At 44.3% G+C, this 21,246-nt stretch overlaps 1 protein-coding gene across 2 annotated transcripts in view; it reads left to right on the top strand.

The window, feature by feature from the left end:
- Positions 1 to 774: 774 nt before the first annotated feature.
- The window catches only part of PFKM (phosphofructokinase, muscle), a 28,366-nt gene continuing 7,894 nt past the window's right edge, over positions 775 to 21,246 (top strand). The window contains exons 1-12 of one of the 2 annotated variants that reach the window (XM_004610425.2): positions 775 to 907; positions 3,582 to 3,674; positions 11,409 to 11,482; positions 12,526 to 12,603; positions 14,155 to 14,344; positions 15,300 to 15,465; positions 17,627 to 17,671; positions 18,050 to 18,158; positions 18,430 to 18,525; positions 18,760 to 18,852; positions 19,446 to 19,571; positions 21,168 to 21,232. In XM_004610425.2, coding sequence (XP_004610482.1) covers positions 3,590 to 3,674; positions 11,409 to 11,482; positions 12,526 to 12,603; positions 14,155 to 14,344; positions 15,300 to 15,465; positions 17,627 to 17,671; positions 18,050 to 18,158; positions 18,430 to 18,525; positions 18,760 to 18,852; positions 19,446 to 19,571; positions 21,168 to 21,232 — 1,127 coding nt within the window. In that variant the 5' untranslated portion in view covers positions 775 to 907; positions 3,582 to 3,589. Of the gene's footprint in view, positions 908 to 939; positions 963 to 3,581; positions 3,675 to 11,408; positions 11,483 to 12,525; positions 12,604 to 14,154; positions 14,345 to 15,299; positions 15,466 to 17,626; positions 17,672 to 18,049; positions 18,159 to 18,429; positions 18,526 to 18,759; positions 18,853 to 19,445; positions 19,572 to 21,167; positions 21,233 to 21,246 lie in introns of those variants that run through there. The other variant, XM_055144138.1, reaches the window with a different exon arrangement.

Raw genomic sequence — 21,246 nt, 5'->3', positions numbered from 1 at the left:
ACTGGAGCGAGGTTACCACAGCTTGTCCTCATTCAAAGTTAGCTTTAAAAAAATTATTTATACAGGTTTTTTTTTTTTTTTTTTTTTTTTTTAACTGGAGCGATAGCACAGCGAGTAGGGCGTTTGCTTTGCACGCGGCTGACCGGGGTTCGATTCCTCGATCCTTCTTGGAGAGCCTGGCAAGCTACTGAGAATATCCAGCCGGCTGGGCAGAGCCTGGCAAACTCCCCTGGCATATTGCATATGCTCAAAACAGTAACAAGTCTCACAATGGAGACGTTACTGGTGCCCGCTGGAGCAAATCGATGAACAATGGGAAGACAGTGCTACAGTTACTTATTTTGGTGTTTTCTCCGACAAAGGTCTCATAAGTTTCAAAGGCGGTTTTGAGATTCCTCCGTGGAAAGTACTAATAATACCCAGTGTTCCTCAAAGACTGTCTTTTGTTCTCTCCCTATTTAACACAAAACCTGGCACACTCGACTTCCAACAAGTACTTTCAAAGTAACGAAGAGAAGCAGAGGTTTTTTTTTTAAGGCCGGTGGCCGCGGATGTCTGAGCGCGAGGACCCTCGCACGGTGGAGGCCGGGGGAAGGTACCCCCGGAGAAGCGGCTGCCGGGAGCGCTGCCGCTGAGTGCGGCGCCGAGGGTCCCGCGCAGGATGCGGGCAACGCCGGCCGCGCCGTGCCGGAGCCGGGCTCCGGGGGCGGGGAGGCAGGCCGGGAGGGCGTGCGGTGGAGGCGGAGCTCCGGGCTCGCGCTGGCTAGTGGCGCTCCGGACGCCTCTCCTCACTCCCCTCCCTTGTCGCCTCCACCTGGCTCCTCCCAGTGCTCGGCGAGCTCCCCTTCCCCCTTCCCCAAGGACAGTCTGCAAGGAAGCCGCCTCCGAGGAGCGCGAGGACGAAAAGGCAAGAGGGGGGGGTCAAGGCCGAGAGAAAAGCCGAGCGCTCGGTGGGATCGAAGGTGCCGGGAGGCGGCGGCGAGGGGAAGAGGGCGGCGGAGCCGAGGGGAAGAGGTGGGGTGGCATCCGAGAAGGAGCCCCGGTGGGGGATGGGCAGGGCAGCCGTGCCGAATCCCAGCCCCTCGGCTCAGTTCTGGCCTTTGGAATGCTCTGCCTGGCTCCGTGGGAATCCCGGATGGCTGGATCGGTGCTCGGACCTCGTTGCCCTTGGCTGCCGATTCCCGTCCTGGCGTTCCGCCAACTCAAATCCGCGCACCTAAGATGCTGGTGTCTCTGGGTTTCTCCCTCACGCGCGCTCAGCTACATCTACACACGTGATATTTTATAGAGGTTTTTAGCATGCATGTTTCTGAGCGGTGTCCCTGTGGCTCGGTCCTTAGACGTGACCTATATATGAATCTGCGTGCATTTCTGTGTTCAGTGCTTTTATAGCTGTCTTAGAGATGCAGGAGGAGACGGAGCTGATTTTGCAGGACAGCAGGCCTAACCTTCCCATGTTATGGTGTATTCTCTTCCTCCCTGAAATCTCTGGGGGTGGAAGATTCCTGCATGGATTTCTCCAAGAGTGAATGAGAAGGCATCAGCATACTCCTACACTGAGATCTTTTCTTCCCAAAATTTCTCCTCTTTGCACCTACTACTTATTCTTTCTCTTCTGAAAACAGAAATGTGGACATGAACACTCTAAATAGAAGAGTGACTGTCTTCCTTCTGTCACTGTGTGCTTTCTGGCAGTCCTATTTGTCTGTGTAGAAGGGAATGGAGCTATAACTGTATCAGGCATGTTATTAAATTTTTTTATGTGTGTGCCTATTTTGTGTTTTTTATCATTTCATTAGTTCTTGCAACAGGTAGGTTTTTGGTAGGCTGTTATTTTGTTTTTGTAATTCTGGGCATCTAACTTAGGACCTCAGACTGTATCACTGGCCCTTTATAGAGTTTTGTTGTTGTTGTTGTTTTTTAATTGGGGTGAGAGGTGTTGAACTCACAACCTTCAGTCCTGAGGGGCTTCTTCCAGTTCTGTGTGGAGGGTCACTCCCAGGGAACTGAAAGCATGACAAATGCCTTAACCCCTGTACTATCTCTCTGGTCCAGATTTGGAGTTTTAAAAAAGAAAAGAACATATCCCTTCCTGAAGGAGTTTTAAATCTAGTTAGGAACAATTACTTTAGTAGTCATCAAGCCTGCCAGGTGTGTAAACTTTTCCTGCAAAGTGATGATAGTAAATAGTCTTTGCAGGCTATGTGGACAAGGTGGCAATAATCCATGCTTTTTTATAGGTGGATGCAGCCATAAGTGATATGTGAAAGAAAAGGGTGATACAGACTAAAATGTGTATTTTACATCATTTTTACATCATGACTTCAACAGTTTAAAAACGTAGGAAGATAGCACAAGGGCTAGTGTGCTTGCCTTACTGGTGGCGGGCCCTCTTTTTGGTTCCTGGCATTTGGCTATAGTCGCCTAAACACTGCCAGGAGTGATCTATGAGTGCAGAGCCAGGAGTATACCTTGATCGCTGCTGGGTGTGACCCACAGACCTGAAACAAACAAATAGTAAAATCTCAATTAAAAAAAAAAGTTTGAGATGTAAAATCCTTTCTTAGTTTGCTGCCATTTAGGAAAGTGGGAAGGGCTGGGTTTAGCTTTGGGTTGTAGTTTAATGACTCCTGATAACAGATTTTAGCCTATATAACTACAATGATGCTTACATTAACATTTTATAGATTTCAGAGTGTGTCTCGTGTATTCCTTTTGAGAACTCAAAATGAAGGTGTTTACATGTCCTGTGTATATGTGGCAGTGATTTTGTTACTCTTCCCACATGACAGTAGGCAGTGTGAGAGGCCTAAAAATAAAGGAGTAAGAGATACTCAGCAGGCAGAAAGCCAGAGGGAAAGATCATAGAAAGTTCTTCACTATGTTTGAATCTGGCACCATTAACTTGTCCAAGTCTTTATAACCCTAAGCTCCAGTTCGAACTTATCCCTATTCTATAATACCAAATCCTAATCTTTTTTTTTTGGGGGGGGGGGAGGTGAGGGCGGGGCGCCACACTCAGCAGTGCTCAGGGCAAGGCCAGGTTGGGGGTTGTACATATGGGGGACCAAGAATTGAACCCAGGTTAGCTGCATTCAAGGCAAGTGCTCTACCTGCTGTACTATCTCTCCAGCCTTATACCCAAGCCCTAATCTTAACTATGATCGTTGCTTTTCTGGCTTGTTAGCTAGTGCCCCAAACTTTATCTGATTCCTACCTTGTGCAACAGTCCATTCCTTCACTAAAAGAAAGCTGAGGCAAACTTTTCTTCTGAATTTCTTTTTAGTCAGCTGCCCTTCTCCATGACCTTCGGGTTTCTCTAAATAGGCCTCAATTAGGGGGAAGGATCAGGGAGGGATTAGCTTAGACTTTTGTGGCATTGGACTTCATTACTGTGACATTTCAGCTGGTCACTCCATGGGATGTGATTCTCTTCTGGAAGAAGTCCAAAGCTCTTGGTCCAGATTTAGCAGAGTGGGAGAGCTTGACTTGGGTGGCTGTAGTCATTCTAACAGTTATTTCCTGGTTTAGCAGTACCTTGATCCTCCTGTCTCTTAACTAACCATTATCTTGAATTTTAGAGAATATCATGACCCATGAAGAGCACCATGCAGCCAAAACTCTGGGGATTGGCAAGGCCATCGCCGTGTTAACCTCCGGTGGAGATGCCCAAGGTAAGGAGGACGGTTCTACATAGACCTCCTTGAGTTTCTTGTCTTCCTTATTCTATAAAATAGAATTATTCTCCTTATAATTTTGCTGCAAATTTAGGCTAGGATCCTGGGCTTTTAAAATCTGTCACATCTAAGTCCCCAAGTGCAAAGATCTTGTTTGCTATTCTGTTATTTATTCAGATCATTACAAAACTTCTTTCCAAGTTCATTTGCATATTTGGATCCTCTAGTACCTAAAAGATTAGTAATTTTTCCAGCAAGAATGGGAGGGAGACCCAGTGATAAAGTCATTGCAAAGGCAATAGGTAGATCTACTTAAAGTTCATTAGAAATGATAGGAGAATGACGAGAACCAGAATTGGTCTTCGGTGGTCTTCAGCTTTAGGAATCGCCTCTGATATTTGTAGAGTTCCTGCCTTGACCTTTGTAAGGCACCTCACATGTAATGCACATTTCTTTCTTCTAGGCATACTTATGCTTCACCCTTTTCTGTGGCCTCCCCGCGTCCCCATCTCTTTAATCCAGAGCACACAGTAGTATTAACCAGTCAAGATCCACTGGGAGGAGTGAGGGAAAGAAAGGATGAGGGAACCCATCTCTGGGCTGAGAAATCTGGAAACTGGAAAAGTTGAATACATGGAAAAATGAAATGTGAGATAAGGAAGGTGTATTTGTGAGGGAGAGGGAGGTGTCACACCCAGAAGTGCCCAGGACTTACTCCTGGCTCTGCTCAGGGATCACTCCTGAGCTGGGGTGGGATGCTGGGGATCAAGCACAGGTTGGCTGTGTGAAAGGCAAGTGTCCTGCCTGCTGTACTATCTCTTTGGCTCACAATGTGTAATTTTTTTTTTGGGGGGGTCACACCTGGCAATGCTCAGGGGTTACTCCTGGCTTTGCACTCAGGAATTACTCCTGGCAGTTCTTGGGGGAACCATATGGGATGCTGGAAATCGAACCCAGGTTGGCTGCGTGCAAGGCAAACGCCCTCCCTGCTGTGCTATCACTCCAGCCACACAATGTGTAATTTTTTACAAGATCTTTTTCTCCTCTGATGATCTTGTATATTCTGATATGTTGAAGAGAGACAGAATATCATTGAAAGGGATCCAAATATACGGAAATTGTGATGAAAAAAAGGAGAGGAAGATATTTCGGCTATTCTGTTTGTTTTTCTTCAGCCCCATGCCGAGGCTGTTCTGGAATCTGTGCTAAGCACCTGCTATACAGAGTCCTGAATTATGCTGTGCAAATAAGTTAATTTACTTTGTGAATTTATCATATAATCAAGAAGGATATCATACATTACTATCAGTAAAATTCTTTTTTTTTTTTTTTGCTTTTTGGGTCACACCCAGCGATGCTCAGGGGTTACTCCTGGCTTTGCACTCAGGAATTGCTCCTGGCAGTGCTTGGGGGACCATATGGGATGCTGGGAATCGAACCCAGGTCAGCCGCGTGCAAGGCAAACGCCCTACCCGCTGTGCTATCGCTCCGGCCCTACTATCACTAAAATTCTTTTTTTTTTTTTTTTTTTTTGGTTTTTGGGTCACATCCGGCGATGCACAGGGGTTACTCCTGGCTCTTCACTCAGGAATTACCCCTGGCGGTGCTCAGGGGACCATATGGGATGCTGGGATTAGAACCTGGGTCGGCCGCGTGCAAGGCAAACGCCCTACCCTCTGTGCTATCGCTCCAGCCCCACTATCACTAAAATTCTTATGTAAGACACATTAAGTTGAAAAATCAAGTATGTATTATCCAAGTAGAATCCATTTGTGAAATGACAGCTCTTTGTTGGATTAATCAAGGAAAACTTAATGGAAAGGACAGAATTCAAGAAATTGAACTCATTCAAATAAAATGCTTAGAACAATGCCTGGTGTATCGTAAATTCTCAACAAATGTATTACTAATAAACAGTAAATTTTTTGAGCACCTACTGTGTACCAGGCAGGATGGCAGGTGTTAAAGATTCAAGGTTAAAACAAATCATGCTTGTACTCTGCTCTTAGGAACCTTCTTTTTTTTTTTTTTGGTTTTTTGGGTCACACCCGGCGATGCACAGGGGTTACTCCTGGCTCTTCACTCAGGAATTACCCCTGGCGGTGCTCAGGGGACCATATGGGATGCTGGGATTAGAACCCGGGTCGGCTGTGTGCAAGGCAAACGCCCTACCCACTGTGCTATCGCTCCAGCCCCCAGGAACCGTTTTATATATTGGTAGATCCAGATTTCAAATATATTCTCAGCCATCTTAATCATAATTGTTAATATATCTTATGATTTGGAGAATGCTAAAATGAGAAACTGAAAAAGCAGGGCACAGAGGCCTAAATTGTAAGAATAGTGGCCAGATTACAATGCAAAGCCCTAGAGGAGGCAGTAGAGACTGCTGAACTGTCATGTCTCTCTTGGAAAGACTCCAGGCCAATTCAGGTCATAAACAGAAACTGTGTAGCTTCTAAAACCATAGTAAGATGGCCTGTTGAATTGGATTATTAGATTAGGGGAACTAAGAGCCTGTTAAAAAATCAAAGAGATAGAATTATGAAATTATGAAAGAGAACTGGTCTCTAGAAATTGAAAGAGGTTTTTAAAAATGAATATACAAGGAAAGAGATCTAGGATGTAACTAGGTTCCAGGAGCAGCAGAGTCCTAGTTTCTGATCAGATGCTGTGAGATCATTAGGAAAATCATTACTTGTTTCCAGGGAAGAGCCATTTTTTCATAGAAAGCCATTGATAGTGACTTTTGGAAGGTCCAGCTTGACTAAGATTCGTGGGATTCAGTGACAAGCATAATTAGCAACATAACATAAACGTAGGTCCATGTAGGGATTGAGAATGGCAAAGAATGAAATTTTTTAGTCCACATAGAATGGTGGAGGATGAAATTCTAGGCAGGCAAGGATGCAATGAGGAAATTGAAAAGTAGAAAGCCAAGAGATTCTAACTGAAGCAGCCTGCAGAGCCAACTTTAATGGTACCTAGTTTTCTCAGGAGAGAGAGAAAGGTGTTTTTCTTAGGGATTCTGGGCCACATGGGAAAGTAAAGTTAGATTCTATAGAGCCCACCGCAGTCACAGCTCTGTTATTTCCTGAGCTTAACAAGATGATTAATCTCTTAAAATAAGAGTGTGGCCAGGAATCACACATCCTAGACTCTGAAACCAAAACTCCAATATGTGGGGTGGATTAGGTACCGAATCCTAATGCCCTTTCCAGCCCAGGAACAGCCCCAGCTCTGCTAAGCCATGACACGTTTGGCCTTGTGAAATCGATGCATTCAGCTGGAAAGAACCTCAGTCATCCGCTCTGTCTGCTGTCTTTTGATAGGCAGTCCATTCCAAATGCATGTTCATCCTGCTTTTAGAGCTTTACATGAATAGGGATCCTATTTTTCCTCTGGATTGCTAAATTAGGATTTCTAGTTTCTAATTACATATTCATCAAATATGTGTACCTCGTGTTAGAATCTAATAATTTAAAAAATCTTATTCAAAGTCCAATCATGATACAAAGAACTTTATTAGCCCCTGCTTTCATAAAAGCAGTGACCAAGTCCATTTTTTTTCTGCCTCATAGAAGCCCATCATCTTTAGCTCTTCCCAAATCCTCTTCCCAACAGGCTGTAACTGGAGCCTGTGAAGTACGTGGTTCTGATGTTGGCCAGAGCCCCTCCTGCCTATCCCCAGAATACTCCTGCGGTGGTGCCTGTAATCTTACCCTTCATGGTGCTTCTAATAAGTCAGCCGCTGAAGTGGACTATTTAGGGAACATGGAGCAGCCATTGAGAGCCTGCAGCCAGAACAGGCAGTGAGATTACTCAGGAGAGCCAAAAGAATTTATGGGACTCCCAATATAACTATTCCCTGTATCCCATTCTATGTATTCTGGGGAAGTCGTGGTTTGTGGCACAGTTATACAGGGGTGCAAAGTGGGTCTTCAAACTTAAAATTTATACATATATATTTATATATCTCTCCCAGTCTCCACCCCCTACCCCAACGTTTGGCGGTGCTCAGGGCTTTCTCCTGGCTCTGTGCTCAGGAGTCACTCCTGACTGTGTCTTGGGGATCTGTGCAGTGTCGAGGATTAAACTGGGGTGATCATGTGCGAGGCAAGTGCCTTACCCCCTGTACTCGCTCTCTGGTCTGTTTCTGTACTTTTTGACAAAGGTCAGCTTTTTTCTAAAGTGTTGATACTACCTCTCAGTGGGTACATTGGAATGATCTGGGGTAGTAGAGACCTTGGGTACAATTAGGGGATGCATTCTGTTTAGTCGCTTAAAAAAGATAGATTTCCACAGGCATTGAGTAAAACACAAACAAAAAAAATTTTTTTTTTTCTGAAAAGGGAGTAATAAGCCAAGTAAGTTTGGGACCCTCCAATACTGGTGTGGGGTCCTATCTCATTGTCTTTGTAATTTGCATTTCCCTAATTTTTAGTGGTGGTGAAGACCTTTCCATAGGTCTGTTGATCACCAAGATTATTTTATAACACTGACTTTTACTTGTTTTTACTTGTGTATTTCCTTCACCTGGAACACTCCCTAAATTATTCAAAAGAGGTTTTTTTTTGTTTTTTTGTTTTTTTTTTTTGCTTTTGGGGTCACACCTGGCGATGCACAGGGGTTACTCCTGGCTCTGCATTCAGGAATCACTCCTGGCGGTATTCAGGGGACCATATGGGATGCTGGGAATCGAACCCGGGTCAGCCGCCTACAAGGCAAGCGCCCTACCTGCTGTGCTATTGCTCCAGCCCCCCAAAAGAGATTTTTTACAGAGGTTTTTTTTCCCTTTTTGGGTCACACCCAGCAATGCTCAGGAATAGCTTTTGGCTCAGCACTTAGGAATTACTCCTGGTGGTGCTTGGGGGACCTTATGGGGTGCTGGGGATCCAACCCAGGTCAGCTGCATGCAAGGCAAATGCCCTACCTGCTGTACTATCATTCTGACCCACAAAAAAGATTTAAAAGTAAGTTGTGACCTCTGGTTTCAGTCCCTAGCATTTTAAATAATAAATAAACAAAAGCAAATTCTTCTTTAAGTCTTAAGGTCATGGTTTTCTTTTCTGAATCACTTTCCCTGACTTCCTCCTCCAAGCTTAGATGCTTTGTCTCCCTGTTCACATAGTGCTTTCTCTTTATTCATTTTGTAATCCTGTTAGAAAATGCTCTTTATAAATGTTGAAGACCATTACCATTTCTTTATATCTTAGAGTCTCTACTATTCTCTGCTGTATTTCTAGTGCTTCATACAGTGCCAGGAACATGACAGGTATTTGTTTTGTTAAACAAAAAGTATTTATTCTTTGAGTGAATGAATCTTCCGTTTAATTTGGAGCATTTAACTGTGTAGACCAACCTTTGACAGCCTGTAAAGCAATAACAGCAACAAATAAAATATAAAATAACCAGACAGTCTGGTCTTTTTGGTTCCAGTCTGTTTCATTCCAGAGAACTTTGGATTATACAATAATATGTTTTCCTTTTTTTTTTTTTTCCCCTTTCACAATTTCTGCTCCGGGCTCACTTTTAGCTCTCCGTCCAGGATTTCTCCTTGGCGGAGCCTGGAGGATCATATGTAATCAAACCTAGGTCTCCTGCAAAGCTAACACCTTACCTTTTATGCTAGCTCTCTGGCCCTAATATATTTTAGATTTTAGTCTGATACTTTAAGTTTTTTAATTGCTGGCTTTTTTCCTGCTTACTGGTATAATATTTCTTCAGTCATGGTTAAGGACTATGTGAATAAATATTAGATTGCAACACAGTATATCCTTCAAAAGAGTAGCTAAAATGATTCAGTTGCAATTATCCCTTTTTGATTGTAAAAGTTCTTGAGTATCACCATAGACCCTGTCTTATATGACAAGATATGGTTAGGGTTACCAGGTTGGGTTACCAGGAATATCTCCAATATGTTGTCAATGAAATTGTGCTTAGCACAATATTCATGACATTATTTTTGATATAGAAATATTTGCAGCACTCACCATGTGTGGTATGTTGTGACAGGATGTTTCTCTATATTGCTCTTGGCAGTCCATCGCCTTAACCACTCGGCCACCTCGTCACCTTGTATATTGCTCTTGGGAGAGACAGTTCTTGTTGTCAAGAAGCTACTGAGAGGAGTGATAGAATTATCTGTGTCATATATGGCATATAAAGAGGCATAGGAAGGGACTAACAAATTAAAAAAAGCAACAAAACCTAAAAACTGACCTGTAGAACTGAGTTTAAAGGGAGAATCACTTTCCCTTCCTGTTTTAAGTTTTAATTGTTTCTCCTCATGGAAACAATAATTTGTAGCATAAATTTTAAGTGATTGTTTTATGTATAGGATCAAGGTAGAAATCAGAAGGCAGTGAGAGCCTCTTGCCCCCACTGACTCTGCTTGCGCCATGTTCACAGCCTCTTCGGGCAGTGTGGCAATGCACATTGTAGTGCCACCAGCTGAATGACACACAAAATCTCTGTATGTGGAGGCTGGGAGATTCCATGACCAGTCCTGGGCACAATCCTAAATGAACTGTGACTTACTGGATCACTGAACCTGAGCGAGTTGTGTTGTCTTGAAAAGCCTACCAAAGCTAGTATGTCTAGATTTAGTGCCAAAATTGAGAAAAATCTGGAATGTCATTGAAATCAGGAGGGTACAGCATAAAGCTCAATTGTGTTGGTTTAGGTATGTTAGGGCCTGGATTAAAATCTGAGCTTCCTAAGAGCTTTAGTTTATTAGTTTTTAATTTGAAGCTTTGTGATTTATAGTACTATTTTTTTTTTTTTTATTGAGTCACCATGTGGAAAGTTACAAAGTTTTCAGGTTTAAATCTCAGGATTTATAGTACTATTGATAGGATTTAATGCATACAATGTCCCAGCACCACATCTTCCCCCAAAGTATCTGCTTCCCTCCATCAATGTCTCAGGGTCCCCTTTCATTCATTCCCCTTTCCCTACCCCACCCCTACTCTTGGTAAACTCAGTTCCATAGACCAGTTCTTAGGTTTGTTGCTTTTGATCATTAGTTAGTCCCTTACTATGCTTCTTTATATCCCACATATGAGAGAGATAATTCCATTATCTGTTCCTTTTCTGACTGACTTACCTTGCACCCTCATGCTCTCTCTCTCTCTCTCTCTCTCTCTCTCTCTCTTTCTCTCAATCTTTCGTGGGTGGGGGGAGAGTATTGGGCTCTGCCCAGCGATGCTCAGGGGTTACTCCTGACTCTGCACTCAGGAATTACTCCTGGTGGTGCTGGAGTACATATGGGATGCCAGGGATTGAACCCAGATCAGACTCATGCAGGGTAGGTGCCCTCTGTATTATCTCTCTGGCCCCAACCATGTTCTATATAAACTTAAGTTTCCCGACTGTAAACTAAAGGTCATTCCTGGGTTGTGAAGAGAATTCAGTGATAAGATGTGTATGTGTGACAGTCTCTTAGCATATTAAGCATTCCAAATTATTGTTCTCCACAGAATTATGACTAGAAAATTTGGGAAAGGCAGAATTTGTGTGTGTGTGTGTGTGTGTGTGTGTGTGTGAAGGAGAGATAAAAGGGATTATTTGGAGCTTCAGCATTGAGTGTAGTAATTCAGTGTTAGTGGGGAGGCCCGCAGACTTAGATGAAAGTGGTAGTCTAGATTAAGAAATAAACCCTAGGAGAGGCTGCCTCCTATCTTGCTTTTCCCAGTAGTATCCTCTCCCTGACTTCTTCCCCTCTTGCAGGTATGAATGCTGCTGTCAGGGCTGTGGTTCGAGTTGGTATCTTTACTGGAGCCCGCGTCTTCTTTGTTCATGAGGTTGGTTTTCTCTGATTTCTTTCTGTCAATCTCAGTTTTCTCTGATCCTGTTTCCTGCCCCAGACCCTCCCCCGGTCCCCATCCCAGCCCTTACCTCCTCTAATAAATCTCTGTCTGGTTTGTTTTGGATCACTGTTTCCACGGATCACACCTCACATGTCACTCTGACTCCAGGAATGACGGTGGCACCCAGGAACATGCCCAGCAGGTCCTCATACTTTTGTTTAGAGAAGAAATAGCCATGAGCCCCCTCAAACAGAAATAAAAGACCCCGGAAGTTTATTTCACAGGGGATTAAGTATATCCAGAGATAGAGCCTGAAGATGGGGAAACTCTCACTTTATTTCTATGGGTCACCCAATTTTGTGAGGTGTTTTGGTTCCCATCTCTGTTCTCGCTTTGCCTGTTTGTACTAAGTGGTCTATCTGCCTTTCTTCTCAACTTTTAAGAGTCTCTTTATTTTTCCAAGTCACATTTCTGTTCCTTCTTCCCTCCAACATCCCCATTTCATTTACTTCTATTCTTATCAAAACTATCTGTTATCTAGTTTTCTTGGGAAATGGATTGAGGAAATAGAATGAACCAAAAACAAGAGGAGTTAAGGTTAAATTTTGGAAGGACAACATTGGGATCATCTGTAAAAGAGACTGAAAAAAAATTGCATTCTTCTTTCTTATACTATGCTAAATATGATAGTCTCACATGCATCCAGAAATCAGTGACAACAGGAGCTGATTCTTTTTTTGTTGTTGTTCTTTGGGTCACAGCCGGCGATGCACAGGGGTTACTCCTGGCTCTGCATTCAGGAATCACCCCTGGTGGTGCTCAGGGATCACCCCTGGTGGTGCTCAGGGGACCATATGGGATGCTGGGAATTGAACCTGGGTCAGCCATGTGCAAGGCAAACGCCCTACCCACAGTGCTATTGCTCCAGCCCCAGCAGGAGCTGATTCTCAGAGAGCCTATTCCCAGGGAACCCGTCTTAATCCTTGGAGTTTAGGGGGAAGCCTGGCAGAAACTGAATGGTCTGTTGTGTCTCACAGGGTTATCAAGGCCTGGTGGATGGTGGAGATAACATCAGGGAAGCCACATGGGAGAGCGTTTCCATGATGCTTCAGCTGGTAAGTTTCAAAAGGCTCGTGTCCCGTTTTTGTTCTGCCTAACCCTATTCTAGTTTGGGCTCATGGTTTCTCAAATTCTCTGTGATGTTTTAGGATGAAAAATGATTCAGTGACAAGAGGGGGGCTATGTCTATCCTTTGAAAGCAAACATCATCATGGTTTCCTGAAGTGGGAGGGGGGGTGGTGAGGATGGGATCACAGAACTGTTTGTTCTATAGAAAGGTCACGACAGGATTTGGGAAACTGGCATATAACACGTCCTGTTCTGGGGTCACAGGGAAGGTCTGCCCTGAAAATAACCTTACCAGACGACTGGAACCAGAGCCAGAAGCACAGCTGAAATCTGCCAGTTCTCGTGATGGTGATGCTGTGCCCTGAACTAGACCACTTAGAAAGGGAGGAACCAAGAGAGCTTTTCCACGTTATCCTGATTACATTCACAGTCTTTTTCACTACGTTCTCTTAAATCATTTTATACCCATTTCTGGTTTACTGAAAAAGTCTACAAATTAACAGCTGTGTCTCCGTTCTTCATCTCAGTGCCCTAAAAGTCTGTGGAAAGAAATTTAGTATGTAATGCTAAGTAATTTTCTGTGCAGATGATGATACTTGTCATAAAGAGATCTGAGAATGAACTAAAAAAATTTTGTCTTTACTCTCAGAATTATGGATGCCAGGAGCTTTTTTGATTTGTGAAAACCCTCTCAAGTTTATAAGCTCCTGAGAATTTAAATGTTTTTTTTTTTTTTCAGAGCATTTTTTTTTTTATGAGTACTCCTTCCACTAACATCATTGATCCTAAGAAGCAAAGGAGAAATGATTGGCAGTACCCTGTTACAATGAAAAATTACAGCATAAGGAGGAAAATTACTCCTAGGCACATTGTGATGAACTCCTAGTAATAATCTGGATGTAATCCAGTAATAGTAGGGCACCTAGGAAGATTCTTTTATTTTTTTATTTTTATTTTTTAAAATTTTTTTATATTTTAGTGAATCACCGTGAGGTACAGTTACAGACTTACAAACTTTCGTGCTTACATTTAAGTCATACAATGATCGAGTACCCATCCCTCCACCAGTGCCCATTCTCCACCACCAATGTTCCCAGTATCCCTCCCCCCTCCCCCCACCACCTCTGTGGCAGGCGCATTCCCTTTTACTCTCTAGGAAGATTCTTTTAAAGACTGAGTGATTGCTTCTTCTTACACTTGTAAAACATGGAGATCATTTCAAAAGCCTATAGATATTTATGCATTTCCTTATTCTCTTCAAGGACAATCATCTTAATGACACAGCCTTTAATAAAATGACTTGATTTTAGGAACCTAAGGTGTAGATATAGCCAACTAAGAATGACCCTTTGATACCTCAGCCAGCATCATTCCTTTTTTCTTCAGAAAGGGCAATAATTCTTAGTATACTAAGAAATTCTCAAGAAACTTCATGGTTATCTCAACCTCGCAGTGTTAAACAGAGGAACATTCTTAGCATGTTGAACCCAAAGTTGGCTGTGCCATTTGAGAAGCTGACTTCTGCCTCTTCCCCAAAGGGAGGCACTGTCATTGGAAGTGCCCGATGCAAGGACTTCCGGGAGCGAGAAGGAAGACTCCGCGCTGCCCACAACTTGGTGAAGCGTGGGATCACCAACCTGTGTGTCATCGGGGGCGATGGTAGCCTCACTGGGGCGGACACCTTCCGTTCTGAGTGGAGTGGCTTGTTGGGCGACCTACAGAAATCGGGTAAGACCTTATTCTCATCTCTATTCATTTGTGTAGCAAATATACCCCATCCCCACCCCCTATTTCTCACTGGAGAAAATTGTTACCTAAATCCCAAATAGGTGACTGGTAAAAAAAAAAAAAAATTATTTTAATGTAGGGAAAAAGCAGCAACTGTTGATACAATTCTAGGATTAAAACTGATGAGTTAACAAGTTGCAATATCAGTCTCACTAGATCTTGAAATTAAATTTATGTGAACATTGTCAGATTGCAGGACTGGTAAGGCCTGGTCTAAGAATTTATTAATCATTTTGAGATTATGAGACTGACGCGCTAAGAAGGCACATTTTATTAAGCATTTTGTTGCTTCAGGAAGTGTCATGCCACCATGTATGTGGCCACAGGGTCCAGACATTTCCAGATCTATGGTCTGGGCCAAAGAGTCTGCAAGGCAGCAGATGGGCGTGTTGGGCTGGACTGCCGGGCTACTGGGAGTACGTGGCGTTGGGGAGAGGCCACCCATTTAGATTTCAAAACCACCTAGAGATCTCATTCCGGGGGCTGGTACCTGAAATTATTCCGAGCTTGGTGTCTCTGCAGAGACTATTTGAGGAGTGGGAGAGTCGAGCCCGTGGCGTGGCTGTAGGGGTGGGGAGCGGCTGCTGCTGGGTATCAGCTCACCTGCCCCCCACGGGCACTCTGGGGTTTCCAGCATTTCCATCAGGCTTAGCTGCTTAACATGCTTCTCCCGGGAGATGTAGTCAAGAGTTGGTGGAGCAGGGCGGTGTGTGAGTCGACGTGGTGGTCTACTTGGATGGTGGGCAGGACTGCCCTGAAATAGGTGACCTTCTACATCCTCTTCCTGTCACTGCTTTTAATTACCATTGGCCACAGTTCTTGCTGTCACAGTGATTTGTTCTCTGGGTGTGCCAATACCTTACCCAGTGGCTTTTGGTTTGTTTCCTATTGTCAGGTAAGATCACAGCTGAGGAGGCCAAGAAGTCCAGCTACCTGAACATCGTGGGCCTGGTTGGCTCGATTGACAATGACTTTTGTGGCACTGATATGACCATTGGCACAGACTCAGCCCTGCACCGGATCATAGAGATTGTTGATGCTATTACTACTACTGCTCAGAGGTAGACTTCTGGGGAGGCAGTGTAAGGGGATGGCGTCTGGGGCAGGCTCAAGACTAGGGTCCAAGAAGAGTAAATGTTTGAATAGTTTATCTGCATTAACTGTATCACTCTCACTGTATCACTGTCATCCCGTTGCTCATCGCTTTGCTCAAGCAGGCACCAGTAACATCTCTATTGTGAGACTTGTTGTTACTGTTTTAGGCATATAGAATATGCCACGAGTAGCTTGCCAGGCTCTGCCGGGAGGGATACTCTTGGTAGTTTGCCAGGCTCTCCGAGAGGGATGGAGGAATCGAACCTAGGTTGACTGCATGCAAGCAAACACCCTACCCGCTGTGCTGTCATTCCAGTCCCCATAAAATATAGCTAGCAACAGCAAAGTCAGCACAACTATTTAACTATATAATCACCAGTCTTCTGGAAGCAGTATTTTTTACCTTTTAGCCTGAAAAGTGTACGGCTTTCTAAAAACATCAAGATTCGCCTCTTGCCACTGTCTAGCCCACTGTTCAAACATGTGTCCCTGAGGTCTTTACTACCTGTCATGTCCTATTGTTGCCTTTTCTTTTTTCTTTCACTTTTTGGGTCACACTCAGCAATGCACAGAGGTTATTACTCCTGGTGGTGTTCGGGGGACCATATGGGATGCTGGGAATCGAACCCGGGTCGGCCGCGTGCAAGGCAAACACCCTACCCGCTGTGCTATTGCTCCAGTCCCCTATTATTGCCTTTTAATACTGATTAGTGCCCAGACCAAGACAAATCCAGGGGGCCGCAAACCTCAGCTGTGCTTTCCAACCATACTGTGGCAACTGTGCGGAGGAGTTTAACACAACTGCTTGGAGATTAGGGGACTGTGGGAGGCGCTGTAGGAGGACTAGAGGAAGAAAGGGTGATAGTTGATGTCAGGGCACTCCTAAAAGATTCTAGGCAAGTCCAGTCCTCTCTTTTTTATTTTGTTTTCCTTTTACTGCTGTTTTTATTATTATTATTGTTGTTGTTGTTACTATTCTTAATTTTGGGCCACACCCTGTGGTATTCAGGGGCTATTTATTGGGCTTAGTGCTCCGGGTAGTTCCTGGCAGTGCTCAGATAGAAACTGGGCCTCCTGCAAGCATAAGATGTGCTCAATGTGTTGAACTACCTCTCTGGCCCCAGCTGCTATGCTTTCTTGGTTTTTTTAACATAAAAATATTTGGAACTTTTTGAGGAAGTTGCGGGGGGAAGGAGAGAGAGAGAGGAGAGAGAGAGATAAGGAGAGAGAGGGAGAGAGGAGAGAGAGAAGAGAGAGGGAGAGGAGGAAGAAAGAGAAAGAGGGAGGGAGAGAAAGAGGGAGAGAGAGAGAGGTGAGAGAAAGAGAGGGAGGGAGAGAGGGGGAGAGAGAGAAAGAGGAGAGGGAGAGAGAGAAAGAAGAGAGAGAGAGAAAGGGAGAGAGAGAGAGAGAGAGAATAAGACATTCGAGAAAGAACATCGGCTTGCCCAGAGTGGAGAAGGGGCCCCAGTACATATCCCAGTAGTAGATAATGAAAGTCTGAAAGTCCACACCTCACATGGGGAGATGTGGATGCCGTGTGCTTGGCCACTGCATGTGCTCGGGCAACACATGGCACAGGCAGCACATGGGCTTGGGCAGCAGCATATGCACCTTAAAATTTTTTTTTTCAAATTGAATTGCCGTGAGATACACAGTTACAAAGCTGTTGATACAAAGGGGTTTCAGTCATGCTGATGTCCCCGGTTTCCCTTAACCCCTGTCCCCCGGCCTGCCTCTATGGGAGGTACTTTTCTTTTCTCTCTCTCTCCTCTTTTTCTTTTAGGCATGGTCGTTTGCAACACTGGTCCCTTTTGGAAGGGTATCATGCATATCACTGTCTCCTTTCAGGACTCAGTTTTTGTCCTGAGTGATCATTTCCACCTATCATTGTCATTGTCCCTTCTCTGTCCTAACCGCGCTCCTTCTCCCCCCTTTGTGGCAAGCTTCTTACCATGGTTTAGTCAGTGAAGAAAGGTCACCCTTAGAGAAAAGTGGTCTTTTCTCTAAGGGTGGTCTTCCTGCTCTTGGAAGGCCTCACAACGAAAATTCATCCCCCAGAGAGTGGGTGGAGGCTTGAACCAAGCCAGTCGGACTCTTGAGTGTAACTCCTTTGTGTGTTTCTTACAGCCACCAGAGGACGTTTGTGTTGGAAGTTATGGGCCGGCACTGTGGGTAAGATCCCCATGTAGACTCACTTATTCCCTGGACCTGCAGTAGCTCTTTCTCTTCCCTCGAGCGTCCCAAGGGTCCCCTGTATCAGGTTTTAGATCTCTTGGAGATGTGCTCCTCTTGGTACAGCTCCCTTTCTCAGTCTCCATTCCTCCTCCCTTAGACACTGCAGTCGTGTATAAAGGTGTGTCTGTGCATAGGTACAGGTGAGCATTAATCGGTGCTCTTGACAGACACTGAGAAGCCATCTTAGCATGCTCTTATTCTTCAAGACTAAAACGGAGGACTCTCTGGCCCTTCTATGGAGACTACAGGAACTGGTTGGATATGGGTGAGACTGTTGGTTAGCGTCTTGGGTAATGCTTCTGTTTCTCATCTCAGCTACCTGGCTCTTGTCACCTCTCTCTCCTGTGGAGCTGACTGGGTTTTTATTCCTGAATGTCCACCAGATGATGACTGGGAGGAACATCTTTGTCGTCGGCTCAGTGAGGTACTTTACTTTATCCTTGAAAATAAGCCTTCCCAGGCCAGAGTGATTGTACAGCAGGGAGAGTGCTTCCATGGCAGTCAGCCAACCCAGATTCAATTCCTGGCACCACATATGGTCCTTTGAACACTGCCAGAGTGATCCCTGAGTGCAGAGTCAGGGGTGAACCCTGAGCTCCCAATTAATTAGTGCAGTTTTTCTCTGCTCCACTGATAACCCATTTCCTTACCATCAGTTTAATTCCACTGACCATTTTTCTCTTCCTTTTGACCAGACAAGGACCCGTGGTTCTCGTCTGAACATCATCATCGTTGCTGAGGGTGCCATTGACAAAAATGGGAAACCGATCACCTCAGAAGACATCAAGAATGTTAGTATGAATGAAACCAAAGAGCCCTATAATACTCTGTCTAATCATAAACCCCATTAAGTAGTGATTTGAGTTTCCCTTTAGTTCTCTGTATTGGTACCCTTTGTTTTTTCCCAATTGAAGAATCATTATAAGAGACTGTGTCATCCATGGTTTATCTAAGTCTCTACTTATTAACTGTGTGTGTGTGTGTGTGTGTGTGTGTGTTCTGTGTCCTTCTCTTGATCCTTTCAGCTGGTGGTAAAGCGTCTTGGATATGACACACGGGTCACTGTCCTGGGACACGTGCAGCGGGGCGGAACACCATCAGCTTTTGACCGAATCTTGGTAAATCCTGGGGCTCTGTGACCATAGCTTTTTTGAACCATCAGCTTGCTGTTCTACTGGGAGGACGACATTCCACCAGGACAGGGACTTAACCATCGTTGGAACCTGCCCCCCAGTCTTGAGCCTCTGGGCTACAATGACCTCTGCTCCAATTTTATCCCCTTGAGCTCTCATGTTAAAGAATGTTGGGAAAATACGTATTGGTCCAAATGGTGGGCTTAATATCTTAGAGTTTTGAGTAGTGAAATGATTGAAATTCAACCTTAGCACTTTGAATCATCTTGTCCTACTTTCATTGGAAGGGAGAGACGGGATTCTTCTTATTTTATCAATAAGAAGGAAATTGTATGACAAACTTGTCTCCTTGATCATTATAGAGGACATGTTTCTCTGGAACCAGCTAGAATCCTTGAGGTAGTGATGGCCAAAAGACCAAAAAAAAAAAAAAATCAAGCTTTAGATAAAAATTGGGTAGGAAACAAAAACTAAGTTCTTGGCTGCAGTCAAATGTAGAACTCAACCCTGTGACTTGGAAAGAGCCCTGAGTATCCTGGGAGGTCTGAATCAGACTCTTTGTTCCCCGGCTTCTGCAGGGTAGCAGGATGGGTGTGGAAGCGGTGATGGCTCTTTTAGAAGGAACCCCAGACACTCCAGCCTGTGTGGTGAGCCTCTCTGGTAACCAGGCTGTGCGCCTCCCCCTAATGGAATGTGTCCAGGTGGTAAGTACTGACCCCAGCCTCCCTTCCTATCAGCCTTGAGCCCTAAGCACCTGTTTATTGGAGTGGAAGTGTGAAGGCATAAGACCAGTTTCCATGTGTTCAGTGACAAGAGCAGATGGAAAGGCAACATGGTGTAGGCATAGACTCATGGGAGAGAGGGAAAAGTGCTTTGCAAAGCTGTACCCTCTTTGTTTTATTTTTTATTATTATTTTTTTTACCTGTACTCTTTTAATTAAGTCTCAGTGTACTGATGTATTAAATATCTCTAAAAAAAATGGGAGGCTATACCCTACTTAGTATTAAGACCTAATTTCTCATATCTGTCTAAATGCTTTCATCATATCTTTCTTGGAAGAGAAAGGCAATAATTTCATTAAACTTACTTTAAAGCAGGGGAATACTATTAAGGTCTGATGGAAAGCACATACCTCTCAGTTTCTTCCTTCAACATGTTTCTCTGAACTTGAGTATTATTCAAAGAATTGGAGAGAAGCTAGGCAAAGGGTCTGATGCAGTCCCTGGATGTGTGGAGTGCTCAGGAAACATTGCCTCTAACCCTTGATACCGCTGAGTGAACACTGTGGCTAGGAGCTGGGGGTCGGGTCTGAATTTTCACAGCTTGCTACTCATGTCCTGGCGTGTTTCTTTCTGAGACTTGGGAGTCTCAATAACTTGATGAAATATTTGAAAGATATGATGAAAGCTATTGCTCTAGTCCAGGATTGGAGCGATAGCACAGCGGGTAGTGCGTTTGCTTTGCATGCAGCTGACCAGGGTTTGATTCCCCCGTCCTTCTCGGAGAGCCCGGCAAGCTACCGAGAGTATCCCGCCCACACAGCAGAGCCTGGCAAGCTCCCCTGGCGTATTTGATATGCCAAAAACAGTAACAACAAGTCTCACAATGGAGACATTACTGGTGCCTGCTAAAGCAAATTGATGAACAGTGGGACAACAGTGCTACAGTGCTATGATGAAAGCATTTAGACAGATATTATGAGAAATTAGGTCTTAATACTAAGTAGGCTATAGCCTCCCATTTCTGTTAGAGATATTTTATAGATCAGTACACCGAGACTTAGTTAAAAAGGGTATAGCTAAAAAAAAAAAAACAAATAAACTCCATTCTTGCTTGGAACTATATGGCTTTTAGAGATACAGTAACTATATCGCTAAAGCACTGGCTCAATGCAGAATTCACCTAGGAAGCACATGTCATGGATAGCCTTTCTTTTAACTGGGTTATCTGCCCGACTGTCCTCTTCCACTCATTTGTGTGGAGGCTTCTTTGAGGCTGATCTTGAGTGTGGAATGGAGGAAGATGCTATTTTGGCTGTGTACATTACCCCACTCTGCCCTTATTCTAATTAAAAAAAACATTGAAATCAGCCCTTTTCTTTTCCTGCACATTACTCAAGGAGTTGAGTCAAAACAGCAAAACTTCTCCTTCTGTGCAAATTTTGGGGGCAAGCAAAATGTGAGGGTCGAGGGCAGACAGGACCCAGTCAGAAGCCTGAATATGAACAGAATTACAAGAGGATGGATGTCACACCCTTCAGAACCCTAGAGTCATGATTCTTGCTCTGTTCCTCCCTCAGACCAAAGACGTCACCAAGGCCATGGATGAGAAGAAATTTGATGAGGCCATGAAACTGAGAGGCCGGTGAGGAAATGACT

The sequence above is a fragment of the Sorex araneus genome, chromosome 6 (assembly GCF_027595985.1).
Source record: "Sorex araneus isolate mSorAra2 chromosome 6, mSorAra2.pri, whole genome shotgun sequence".
NCBI classification, from domain to species: domain Eukaryota; kingdom Metazoa; phylum Chordata; class Mammalia; order Eulipotyphla; family Soricidae; genus Sorex; species Sorex araneus.
This window is presented reverse-complemented; position numbering and strand designations above follow the sequence as displayed.